Here is a 14,242-nt window from a genome sequence, read left to right as displayed (position 1 = left end):
TACTGGTCATGTTCGTTTTTCATCTTATTTTTAAGATCCTATGTCCAGAGTGAGTTAGAGAACTTTGAAAATTTCAGTTTTTTTTTATGCAGAGAAATTATAAAATTCAGTTACCTTTTGTGTTTCTGTGTAGAATGTGCTACTTTGTATCAATTTTAAAATCAGGAAGTTTACTTTTTCTTTGCCTTCCAAGTCTTACTTTGTCATTCTTTGCTCAGAGTGAGAAGGGAAAAATTTAAATGTAAGAATTTTAGAGTATTTTATCAACTTAGGCCATGCTGCTTTACAATAGCAGCTGAGACTGAATAAGTCAGAAAAGTAGAATTCATTTCATATGCTCAGAAACCAAGCTGAAACCAAAGCTCTATTTGATTTGGTAAAGGCTGCTATGCCCACTGAGGAAGACAGAACAAGTAAGCTGAGAGGTACCCTCTATCTCTAAAAATAACCTTTATCTCATTAATTGGAGAGCCTCAAGGTGTGCGTAGCACCTGCATTGTGGAAATGACGCATTCAAAACGTACCATTTGATTCTTTAATGCCTAACTAACTGACTTAGAAGATGTAGGAGTGTAATGTTTAAGATACAGCTAACCTGGGACTGGAAGAAGGTGGCCCAGTGGTCAAGAGCACCAATTCTCCTTTTCCTGGGCCCAAGTTCAAATCCCAGCATCCATATGGTACTAGTAGTATCCGGTCCCTTCTGGCCTCTGTGGTTATTCCATGGCCACGGTACATAGACATACATGTAAATTAGACACCCATGTACATTAAAAAGAAAAAAATATAATAGAGGCAACCTGGTTTCAACTCTTTACCTATGTTACTAGAGACTTTTATGAACTCTAAAATCATGATAGTAAGTAGTACCTACATTCCGTTGTGGGAAGCCGATGGCTCTGTTGAATGTGTTTTCCTTCAGCAGTGCCCTAGGACAGCATCTCCTCAGAGTGAATTGCAGTGATATTATTATCATGAATATCATCGTCATTTTAATAGTTTGGTAGAAACTTTTAAAGTTATCAAAGAATTTAGAAATTACTCTCAAAATATCGTTAATTCAGTAGAAGAGTATCTTCATGTTATTTTGAATGTTTAATTTCACTCATCAGAATTCTTGACAAGGGTCTGACGTAGAATTCTTAAACTCTTAATTAGGTAGCTAAGGTTTTAGTATATTGTTTAAATTTATAGTTATAGCTATTTTTTAATAATCTGTATAGTTCAGATTAAGTGTTTTAAAAAGTTCTTTCCGTACAAAATGTCCGTTCAGTAGCAGTTTTATGTGCATTTTCTGGGTGATGGGATGTTGAGTAAATTTTATTTTTCTTTGTATTATTTTTTCTAATTTTACCTTTAAAATTAGAGAAAAAAGTTTAGAGCTTTAAAAATTTATTTCATAAAGCAAAGACTATATGTATACCAGCATTTTTGTTTTAGAGTAAAAATTTATTCTTTTTTCTCAAGATTTTAATTATAGTGAGAATTTTTGTTTGTTTTTAAGATCAACTTTGTTCTTTGGTAGAGGCTAAACATTTTGTTCGTTTATAATTTAAGTATACTGTTTGAACTGTATAATGCAACTCTGGCTGGGCTGTAACTCAGTGGTAGAACGTTTGTTCATCATGCCAAGACCCTGGGTTGCATCTTAAGGAGTGGAAGAAGCCATTAATATGACATTAAATCATTGTCTTGTTTATAAGTTCTTTCTAATGAATGTGTATTTGTTTCTGTCAATATAAAAATTCTTTAAAATATAAGTTAGCATGTTTTTCCAATTTTTGTACAATGTTTTCAGTAGATTCTTATAAAGAAAAGCTAAAGAAATTGTTTATATTAGTCTACCTTCATGAATTTTTTGTGTTTGGTTTTTACTTATTTATGAACTGTCTTACAGAGATACTAAAAGTAATTGCCACCCTACTTCGAAATTCTCCCCAGTGCCCAGAGAGCATGGAGGTTCGCCGAGCCTTTCTTTCTGACATGATTAAACTTTTTAATAACAGTAGAGAAAACAGGAGGTAAGCTGGAGCAGAGAGCATCCATTGACACTCTTTATACCTACTTTTGGATGATTCCAGTCTGTCTTAGAAAAATTCTTTTTTAAGAGTGTGTGAAGTAACACACAGAGTTAGACTTTTTTATTACCATGTTGTTATAACTGTTTTGACTATATTATAGATAACTGTGTTATCCAGCCCTCCACCTCTCACTCTGCCTTGAGACAGGGTTTCTGTGTACAGCCCTGACTGTCCTGTAGCTCCCTCTGTAGAGCAGGGTGCCTTCCAACTCAGATCCACCTGCCTCTGCCTCTGCCTCTGGGGTTAAAGGCTTGAGTCAGCCATCCTATCTGGCCAGTTTTGTTTTTTTTAAACAGACTTTATTTGCTGTTTAGAATTCTGTTTATTTTATAACTTTTAGTAATTCAATAATTTTTATAACTTTTAGGAGCTTGCTTCAGTGCTCTGTGTGGCAAGAATGGATGCTTTCTCTTTGCTATTTTAATCCTATGAATTCAGATGAGCAAAAGATAACAGAAATGGTATATGCCATATTCAGAATCCTGCTTTACCATGCAGTCAAATATGAGTGGGGTGGCTGGCGAGTGTGGGTAGACACTTTGTCCATCACACATTCAAAGGTAAGTTACTTTATGCAAGTGTATGTTATTTTAGGTAGCTATACTTTTTAATCTTATTTAAGTAAGAATATTAATATGTTTGAAATAAAAAAGGCAAGTTATTTTCTGAAGATATAGTGACGTAAAAACTAAAAAGGCGTTAATAGGAATGTTACTAGCTTATTTAGATCTGAAATAATTATTTTCAATGACAGTATTATGTGTGTTTCAACTAAGTAATGTTGAACATCATAGCATAGCATATAGGAATTTATATTTTTATGTATGCCACACTCAGATATTTTTCTCTGAATTTTTATTGTTAGGAAGTTTTGAACACAAGGTGGCGCACCATGTTCAAAGATGAAAGGTTTTTATTTTTTGTTTTTGTTTTTCTTTTCTTCTTGTAAATGTTGAATAAAAAGCAAAGTTCTGACTTATATTTGCACTTTGCTCAGGCCAAAGTCAGGTAAAAAATTGGTTTCAACGAAAGTACTCACCTATTTTTCTGTTTTTAACACATCTGATGTAATCCAGAATGGCCATGAACTCACTATTTAGTCAAGAGTGACCTGGAACTTGTGATCCCACCGCCTCCACTTCCTAAATGCTGAGTGATAGACTTGTGTCACCTCTTCCAATCTGTTCTTTGCTTTTTTAGCTTTAAAAATTTTAATGAAATATTCTTGACATTGAAAGATACAAAGAACAATGTACCTAATACTTAGCATTTATAAAATTATAAAAAACCCCTTCTCAAATGTTTTGTCTATCATTCTTCATTCTATTTTCTATTCTTACTCCCTATTAAAGTAATTTGATGTTACTATTACAGTATCTTCTTTATACTCTTACTACAGTGCATCCCTTCATATAATTCTTTTAGTTTTTTGTTTTGTCAGTTTTAGGTATTGATCGTAGTGCAGTATGTGTGTCAGGCAAGTCTTTATAAATAATGTCCTTTTTTGTGTTTAAACTTAAGGTTAGTGCAAGCATGCTAAATAGATTTTTTTCAAATTGTAGTTTGTATGCTGTTGCTTGGATTCATCCATATTTTTCCCTGGAGTTGTATTTATTTTCTCAGTTATCTTACTCTTCCATGTCTTGACTTTATTCTTCTACCAGTTGGTGAGCACTATGCATATTTTGGAGTTTATATAAATTCTTAGAAGTATAATATGTAAGACTTCATAAGATAATGTAATTCCCTCCCTCATACTAGTGCATACATTTATATTCTTACCACCATTGATCTTTGTAAGTTCTTATTGTTTCATTACCAGTTCATCACCTTTTCTGGATTTAAAATATTTGCCAAGGTTAAATTTTTAATTGAAGTACCGTTAGAATCTAAATCTTTGTTTTCTTATTATGTGGTTCTGCATGCATTTAATCCTAGCACCATGGTGCAGAAGGATCTCTGTTAGAGAATCCAAGTTCAGTTACTATAACCTGTGTCAGGTGGCTCAACTGCCTTTAACTCTAGCCCCAGGAGTACCCAATATCTATGGCCTCTCAGGGCATCTGCATTCATCCACACAAACCCAAATGCATACACACACACACACACACACACACACACGCATGCAGCACACACACACACACACACATAATTAAAATAATAAAAGTAAATATTAAGAAAATTTAGTGGGAAATAAGAAAATTAATTCTTTTCATGAAGTGCCTTTGTTCCTATGCATCAAATTTTTGAGACTGATTAGTTTAGTCCAAAGAGCACTGTTCAGCTAACCATGATTCAAGGACAAAATCATGCCTGTTACAAATAAGAATTTTGGAGCATAATCAGTCCCGTCTATGTATTTATTAATATGTGGCTGTTTTTGCACTACAAGGATAAATTGAATATCCCCTGAAAATCTACATGACTCTTAAAGCCTCAACTGTCCAGAATGAGATCCTGTACAGGAATAGTTTCCCATCTCCATGTATTTGTTTTTGGTTTGTATTTTTGCCTTCATTGCAGCGGGCTGTTGCAGTCTAGGTTGATTTTCTATTAGCTGGTTTTCACCTTTTACAGAGAGATATTGAGGGAAATTGAGTTGCATTTGAGCCTCGTATACATTTGGATTAGATTTCAAAGCTACCTTTGTGATTGCAGGTTAGGAAAGTGCCAAGCAAGAAGTATTTTTCTTTCATGTGTTCTGAATGTATATGAGTTTGCCTTAGAAAGGATGGGTAGGGGAATATAACCTTCAGAGAGGTGTTGGTGTGTCCCCAGAAGAGTTTGGGAGTCCTTGAGATCTTTTCCGAGGTTCTGTGAAGCTCTCCTATCCAGCTACATAACTCTATGGGATTGGATTTTCTTCTAGATTTCTACCCAAACAATATAGTGCCACAGACCCTATGTAATATTGGGAATGTATCAATCTAAAAATAACATGTTGCTTCCATAGGCAGTTTGGTATTTCTTTTATTAGGAAGTTAATTTTTTTAAAATTACTTTTTCATATATGTTTGCCTTGTCTTTCATTGATGCCATTGATAAAAGTATTTTTTAACTTTCACTGCTTGACAAGAAACTACACTCTGGCTGTAGGTTACAGTTATTTTCAAATATGCCAGGCTGAGTTAAGTCTTTCTTTATACAGCCCCTTCCATTTAATGAAATCCTGTACATTGTTTAGGATTTCAATTTTAGATGATAGCTCACCTGGTCACCCAGTCTGTCTGAACACACAGCATGTAATTTTTGTAGTGTCTCTTGTCGATCTGTTTTGATCGCATGTATCAATCTGCACTGCATATAGTGGCTGAGAGATTGTGATCGTTTCATATGATCTGTACCTGCATGATTACCTGTTCAGCTTTCTGCTTTCCTCTCTGTCTCTGTCTTCTCTCTCTCAACCGATATCACCTCCTTACATCTTTTTCTTTTCTCTCCAGTATCTCTACCCGGTCTCTTCTTCTGGCCGTCTGGTGGTTATATATACACATATGTACACACGTATATGTAAAATTACATATATGTAAGGAAGTTTGGATAATCCTCTGTTTATACAGGAAATACTTTTGCTGTTTTTATAAAATTCTTCCCTGCCCATCTTCACATTAAGCTGATAATGTAGTTAGAAAAGAGTATGTGGAGATATGGAGAGTCTAAAGAAACTTAATGTGCACCTCAGTTTATGATTTCTTAATAGAATTTTAATTATAAAAAGTCTGTTTGCCTTTTTGTGAGTTTAAATATGGTGCAGAGAATGTTAAAAGGAGGAAATATACTATTTTTATATAGTATTTGCAAGCAACATTCCTTCACTTGTTCACTTATTTATCTACCCAGTTATTTATATTTATTTATTCTATGCATAGATTATATAGAATAAATTCAGAGTGCTCAGAGAGAAGAGGCAGGCATTGTTCAGTTTATATTTTTCTTTACGTCAGTGCCTTTTGATTTGAAACAGATCTTAAAACTGCTTTGCAAAGAAAATAATTGCTTTAAGGAGAGGCCCTGTGTCTACTTTCCGATAAAAGCCAGTTCTCTGCCTCCTTTTCAAGGAAATGCTGACTGAAGAAATTGTGGAGTGTTTTTATTTTTGTATTTTTAAATTGGAATAAAACTAGATTTGCCACATTTTTGCTATGATGATATATTTAAAAAAGCAAACAAGCTACTAAATGGAATTATGAGAAGGCAAAGAAAAACTTGTTTCAAGTTGACTCTTGTAATTTTAACTTTTAATTTTAATTTCCCATACATATATTTTTATTTGCTTTATGGGGATTTTCTTCATTGATTAAAAGTTAAAAGGTATTTCCTTCTTATAAAATTTATACAAAATAACTTATTTAAAACTGCTACATTCTTTCTTTCTTTCTTTCTTTTTTTTTTTTTGGTTGTTGTTGAAATGTTAATAGTTATTTTTAAAATGAGCAACTTGTGCTCCTAGGGATAGGTATGAATTACAAAGTTAAGGAGATGAACAATTTATAGTATGCTAAAAATTCCGTTTAAGTTCTTGTAACCAAATTTTCTATCTGTGAAAGTGTCCATTTAAAAGCATTTTAAGTACTTTCTTGCATGTGGTATTATAATGACGCTTACCTTTTGCGTTTTGCAGTGATTTGTGGTTTTCATATCACAAATTTATATTGTAGTTCTTGATGAAGAACCGGTGTGTAAAGAACTTAGTTGCAGAATTGGAAAGCTTTTGCCTTTGCAGTTACACAAGGATATATGCAGCAGCTATAAAAAGCCAAAGAAACTCAATTGCAGTTTTATTGTTCAGTTTGATAGATTTCCTGCCACCTTTGTAGCAGGGAAGCTGTTTGTCATTGTGTGCTGTCCCACCAATAGTGGAACTAGGTTTTATAAGCAGTAATAGGCTTCTAGCAACTGCTCTGGGCTGCTTACTGTGAACCAGGGGTTTCAGATGTGTGCCCAGCAACCTGTGTAATTTCATTGTTGTCTGTGTTTTCATCTTTAATAAGTTTCCCTCTTTTAGAAAAGGGTGAACTGTAATATAGTTAAATAATAATGTTTTCATTTGGTATGCTGTAATGTTTATTTAATTACACTTTAAATTATTCCAATTTATTAATTGTGAGACTGACCTAAAAATGCTCTTTTTTAATATAAAGAAATGGAGCTTTAATCTTTAGAGAATGTATTTTCTCTAGATCTGTGTTGCCAAAAGATGCAAAATAATGGGCAAGTAAAAATTAATAGCACTTGAGTTACAGATGAAGTGTGAATTAGATTGTGCTCAAATGGATGAATTTGAATAAAATACTTAAAGACCTTAGATTATTAGCGTATGTTACCTACTGTTAGCAGTTTGGAAATTGTTTAATTGTTCATTTCAGTTATGTTATAGACAAAATGGTAGAATCATAAGATTAAAAGTCACTCATTCAGAAGTTTCAAGAGCCAATGAAATGGCTTAGTGTGTAAAAGTATATATTGCCTACCTAACCTGATAAGCCTGAGTTTGATCCTTGAACTCACAGTTGGAAGGAGAGAACTGACTTCCATTTGTGCTGTGGCACATGAACACACATATACTCATACATAAATAAAATGTATTTAAAATAAAAAGCAATGTCAAAAGTTATAAATTTTTCATGTTTCACAGATTTGCATTTTATGCATGATTGATGAAATAACCTTGTGTTAAATAATTTTTAAATAAAAATACTTTTTATTGTTTCTTTTAAAATTTGAAAGTAGCACAAAGATTTGTATATACACAAAACTCCTGATATCTGAATATGACTTAATATTAGTATTTGGGTAAGATCCTCAGGTCCACTAATCCATACATGTAAATATACAAACAACATGTAATTATTTTCTTCCAAAACTTTGGCTGTATTTATGCTCTTTCATGATCTGTTTCCATTTACTGGCAGAAGTACTTGACATTTTAATGGTTACATAGTATTTGGTATATGTGCTGTGTTATAGTATAAAAAGTAAATTTAGCTTTGGCATGGAACATCTAAATGTAACGAACATTTACTGTCCTTGAAGTGGTTCTGTTCAGATTTGCTTTATTTTCTAGCGTTCTCCAGAATTTTATTTGGAAGAGCTTTTGGAAGTGATCACTACAACAGAATTATTAATTTATATTGTCATGTATTGCGCAAACATTAACTTTCTCATTGTTGTGCCACAATGCCATTTTCATGTGTGCACATCCTTTATTCTTATCTTTTTGTTGGATACATTTATGTAGAATTTCCAGAAAGAGTTTCTGTATTTTAGAATGTTTATCATGCCTTTTAGAATGTTTTAGTAGTTGCACGAAACTGCTCCCTAACAATTTTTAGTAGTTTATATACCGGATTTGCATGCAAGCATGTGTTTAGATTTTTTTTTCAGGAAAGTAAAATTGGTCAGATGAGATGAGGGGTGTGGCCATTCTTGTGCTTTCTCTTGGGCTCTTTTCTTTCTGTTGTTTTGCCTTACCCAAGTTTACTATGATAGTTTTTGTTTGACTGTATGTTTTGTTTTTTTTTATGTTTTGTTTTGTTGCTTTCTCTTAGAAGCCTCTTCTTTAATGAGACAGATCCGGATGGGAGGAGGTACTGGGAGGATCTGAGGGAGGAGAATTGCAATCAGGGTACATTGGATGAGAAAAGCATCTTATCTTTGCAAAATTAGGGACAAAGAAAATAAAATTGATGATGATTACTTCTTATTAAAGTAGAAAAGATCATTGCATTATTTATTCTGGGCTGCTGCTCTTTCTACAGTATTGGGGAAAAGCCAGGTTTGACTCTCTGAGCTGTATCCTTAGCCACTGTTTTTTTTGTGACAGAGTTTCCCTGTATAGCTTAAGCAGTCTCTCTTTTTTCCTATTTTTTCCATAAAAATATTTTTCCCATATAATATATTATGATTATGGTTTTCCCTTCCCTTCTATAATGTCTTCCCAGATCCTCACCACCTCCCCACATGTCCAACTCCACACCTTTCTTTCTCTTTAGAAAACAGAAAGACAAATAAAAAACCAAATCAAACTAGACTAAAACAAAACAAAAATAAAACAAAGAGAAAGCACAAGAATAGCACACATTTACATACACACAGCATAAAATACATAATTAGAAGTCATAATATATAAACAAAAGACCTTCAAGGAAAAAAATGGCCCAACAAATGTAGTTGAGACAAAATATCTTCAAAAATGCCTTCTGCTGCTGGGCACGAGGCCTGCTCTTAAGTGTGGTTCATACACATAGTAAGTCTCCATTGAGGAAAACTGATTCTTCTTTGAGAGCGGTTGTCAATTAGAGATAACTTCTGGGTTAGGGATGAGGTATCGTGCCCATTTTTCTTCTCAGCACTGTGAACCTGTCTGGTGCAGACCCATGCAGGCCTGTGCATGCTGCCAATGTCTCTGTGAGATCATATTGTGTATCTGTTCTGCTGTGTTTAGAGTGTCTTGTTTCCTTAGTGTCCCCGTCCATCCTGGTTCTTACAGTCTTTCCACTTCTTCTTTGTATAGTTCTCCTGAGATATTGTAGAAATCTAGCAGAGTCACTGTATCAAGAGTAAACATTAGAGCAGAATAGTTGCTTTCTGGAAGTACTTTAACCATGAAGGAATTTTGGTGGAGTTCAGGGATTGTTCTCTGTGATTTATAGAGCTGTTTTTCTGAAGCAACTTTACAACCTTTACATGACTTTAGTCACAGAACACTTGTGGCACACCTGGAGCTCTTGGGTTGTTGGGTACTGCAAACATTGTGCAGTAAAGACTAAAGTGGCGGAGGTGTGATGCTTTCCTTCAGAAAAACATAGATTAGATCAGGGATTTTGGTATGAGGAACTTGTTTACCCAGAAAACAACTTTGTCTAACAGTCAATAAATATGCCTTTGAACAGCTGTTTGAGGGTCAGTCCATTAGAAGCTGGACATTCCTGCTGCCACACAGGCCTAAAATTCATCTTGGAGTGACCTCTTTCTTTGATGACCCATACAACACAGAACATCCAACATTTGACACCCAACAACACAGAACACCGGGTACTGATGGGAGAGGTTTAATGAAGACATCCCGTTTAGGACTGAGTGTTCCAGTATCTCTCATTCTCAGCACTTTTTTTTTTCAGTTGTGGGCCTGTATATCAGTTAACATCTCTACTGCAGGAGGAAACTTTTCTGAGATGACTAAGTGAGCCCTGATCTATGGGTGTAGCAGAATGCCATTAGAAGTCATTATATTGCTATGCTCCTTTGGCAGAATAGTGGCGTTTGGTTTTCTCCAGGTTTGTGGCCTATCTAGTCTCAAATTCTTGCCCACCTAAGCAGTGTCAGGCATGGGTTCCATCTTACGGAGTGGGCCATAAATCCAATCAAATAGTGGTTGGTTTCTTCCACAGCTCTGTGCCACTACACCAGCATATTGTGCAGCAGGTCACCACTGTAGATTGCTGGATTTGTAGCTGGGTTGGTGGTTACCTTTCTCTTCTGGTAACATGCAGAGTACCTTCCAGTTCTATGAATATTAGGAGGTTCTAGGTAGCCATCAGCTTTACTTGTCCACACTCAATGAGTTTTGTAGGTATTGTCTTCAGTAATAGGGCCGTACTATCAGTTTGTGAAGGACAACTCGTAAGTAGCCTTGGCAATAGCCCGAGTTGTTTGTGTGTTTCCATGTGGGTCCATTTGGCCAACAATTCAATTAGATATAACTCATTCTTGGCACTGAAGATTTCATTTGGTGGCAAGAGAAGCCTAGTTGGGCCTTTATCTCCTCCATTATTATTATTATTATTATTATTATTATTATTATTATTATTATTTTAGGAACCACTAGATTTGGGTTCTTTTTTTAAAATTTTTATTGCTTTATAAATAATACCATTCAAAATTTCCACTTCCTCCCCTCCTCCCATTTCCCTCCTGATCCCCTACTCACCCTCCCCTCTCCGCCTCCAGTCCTAAGAGAGGGCAGGGTACCCTGCCTGTGGGAAGTTCAAGGCCCTCCCCCCTCCATCCATGCATAGGAAGGTGTGCATCCAAATAGACTAGGATCCCCAAAAGCCAGTACATGCAGTAGAGACAAATCCCAGTGCCGTTATTATTGGCTTCTCAGTCTGCTCCAATTGTCGGCCACATTCAGAGGGCCCAGTTTGATCACATGCTCATTCAGTCTCAGTCCAGCTGGCTTTGGTGAGCTCCCATTAGCTCAGGCACACTGTCTCAGTGGGCGGACCAACCCCTCCCAGTCCTGACTTCCTTGCTCATATTCTCCCTCCTTCTGCTCTTCATGTCTCCTCCATTATTTGGTGATTCCATTTAGATTTTTTTCATATATGTATTTTAAGAACCTTCTACCGTAATAGGTTTCCATATGACCACTCAAATGTTAAGGCCGACTTTGAACTACAGATTCTCCTGCCTCTGTCTCACAAGTGCTGGGATTATGAATTATACTATCAGAATCTGGTTCCTGTATTATTTTGTCATGTGTTGTCTTATCTTTATGTAATGAAAATCATAGAATTTCTGTTAAGTATTTGTCATTGATACCAAATGCTTCTGGTATTGTGATGAGTCATCAATATGTTAGCGTTTGCTTAAGAACTTAAACATGCACACAGAATCACATCTGAAAATGAGCTTAATTGAGTGCATTGAAAAGAGTATTATTGATTGGTGAACGGTTACTACTTAGGAATTATGGCACTCTATGAAAATTTGAGTACCAAGTTTTGCTTTTGTTTTAAGTAAATTCTGTAATATTCCCAGGTATTGCCATAATTAATCTAGATACTAATGATCTTAAGGGTTTCTCTTTAAATTATGTGCTCATGTCGTATTGGTAAGGAAATGTTACTTAAAGCATTTTATGAAAGGAGGAAGTTTATTTTACATTTATTATGGTTACTTACTAGTAATTATGGTGAACTTCAGAGTAAGAACTGCAGATTTGTGAGAAAACAATTGTAGGGAAGAAAAAGCTTTCTTTCCTATCCATTTTATCTTAATGGCCAGACCATAAGTAATTAGACTGACAAAAGTAAATAAGTCTATCAATTCATTTAAAATAAATTTAAAACCCTTCATAAGGATATGAATAATCAGTGAAACCATTAAATTTTCTATTTTTGTGCTGTGTTAGACAAAAAGGAAACATTATGGAAAGACATGATAAGATGAAGAGGCATGAGCTACAAGTAAATTAGCAAACTGTCAGAAGTTTAAATTCCTCCCAGTATCCACTCTTTGTGGAAATAAGGTTATTCTTTTCCTCCCATAACAGGGAGGGTGTCTTTGGGAGCATATCTTAGTTTCATGACTTGTTTCTTAAGACATGGGAGCTTTAGTTCAGAGGTCTTTCCAACATTTTTCAGTTCCTCAGCTTAAAATACATATTAAGCACTGTATTTTTTGATAGAGCACTCTGAATTCTGTCAACTGCAAGCAAACAAATACATCTTTGTTACCAAAATAAACCCCAAAACAAAACAACCCCCCCCCCCAAACAAGCATTTAAACACAGTTCTTCTAAAACTCAGAGTCAAAAAAGGCCAGTAGCAAATTAGGAAGAACTGCTTAAAATTTGAGATTAGTATTCCCAGTTAGAAATTATAGAAAGAGACAATACAATTTGGTCCAAGGGGTGCAATCAAACATCTCATGGAAAAATGTGTAAAAATTATTTTCAATTTATAAAATATTCTGTACCTACTTATTATAAGAAGACTTTAAAATAATATTATTTTGATCCAATTGGCCAAAAATAATTAGGTGAAAAAATTTGGAATATTGGTTACATTTGATATGTTTAAATAAAAAAGGAGGATTTTTTTAATATAACAGTTTTTATAGGACAATTTATACCTGTGTGTATATGCAAAACAATACTCAGGCATAACACATGACAAATTAATAGTTGATTAATTACCTGACTGTAGAATTTTTGCATTTGAGGTAGACTGGGAGAAAGACATTTTTATACTGTATACTATTTGTATTTGACCTATGTGAGCTTACCTATTTCAGAATCACTTTTGGTTCATTGTATGAATGAATGAATGTGCAGTGCTTATGGCCTATATCATTTGTTTTCATAATGCATTCACTTAAATAGTTTCCCTGAGATAGTATATGCCTTAAATTTGATTTCTCACTAGTAAACTTTAGTCGTAGAAAAATTATTGAATATACTTATGGACAAGTGCTTTGTGTATGACAAATCAATATTGTAATTTTATTTTACTATTTTACTTCTGCCGTGTGTGAATGTTGAATGCTGTTCTATCAGTCTCTAAAAGATCTTGTTTGTGGTAGTGATCTTTTGACTGGTGTACATTGATTTCTCATAGGGAATGATTCTGTTTCCTGGAAAACATATGTCTTATTTATCTGTTGTGGAAAACATTGTTAACCTAGGAACTAGAAACCAAGATATCGCTTTCAACAAACATTGTACAAATTAACACAGTCAAAAGATACACTTGTTTAAAGCAAATCTAGTTGCTAGACATGCCTACAAATTTTTAAAAGGTCTAAACTTTTATGTGTTAAGCATTCTTAATATATGAAATAAGAGATAATAAGAGTGTCCTGGTTGATTTCTCCTTTATCTCCTACTTAGTAAATTCGGGTGCCAACTAAGTTGTAGGAAGTGGCAAAAAGTCTTGTCGTTAATAGCACACAAGTACCTTTAACTGGGAGTTTATAGAAGTGCTTTCCAAACATTACAAACAGCTATAGATTAGCAATCAAATGATTGTGAAGATTAATGAGTAGTCTTTTAGCTGGGTAATTTAGAACAATATCTGGTAATTAATTGTGAATTATCGGTTTTAAGACACAAATACCTTTAGAAAACAGCATAGAAAGATAACGGTGGTAATTATTCAGTTATCGCCCAGCTTTTAGAATGTTGGAATAAATTAAAGGTAATTAATAAACCAACTGAATTTAAAAATTTAAAAGCATTTTTAATCCTGAAAGTAAATGCTGTCTAACTTGTAGTATTTTTTACCCTTAATAACTCAGTCCCCAATCCTGCATGACAATAGGGTGAATATATTATATATTTATATTTATATATACATTTATTACATACTTGGAATTCTAAAATTTTTGGTCTTGTGTTTTTCTTATAAAGCTCCAGCTTTTATATTGCACAGAAAGAG

General features: G+C 34.3%; 1 protein-coding gene across 5 annotated transcripts in view; it reads left to right on the top strand.

Moving 5' to 3' along the window:
* The window catches only part of Lrba (LPS responsive beige-like anchor protein), a 504,118-nt gene that overhangs the window by 80,103 nt on the left and 409,773 nt on the right, over positions 1-14,242 (top strand). For all 5 annotated transcript variants that reach the window (XM_048424832.3, XM_048424835.3, XM_048424834.3 and 2 more), the window contains exons 21-22: positions 1,898-2,021; positions 2,449-2,641. In XM_048424832.3, the coding sequence (XP_048280789.1) occupies positions 1,898-2,021; positions 2,449-2,641 (317 nt within the window). The remainder of the gene's footprint in view (positions 1-1,897; positions 2,022-2,448; positions 2,642-14,242) is intronic.

This window comes from Myodes glareolus, chromosome 20 (assembly GCF_982192425.1).
Source record: "Myodes glareolus chromosome 20, mMyoGla1.1, whole genome shotgun sequence".
Taxonomy (NCBI): Eukaryota; Metazoa; Chordata; class Mammalia; order Rodentia; family Cricetidae; genus Myodes; species Myodes glareolus.
This window is presented reverse-complemented; position numbering and strand designations above follow the sequence as displayed.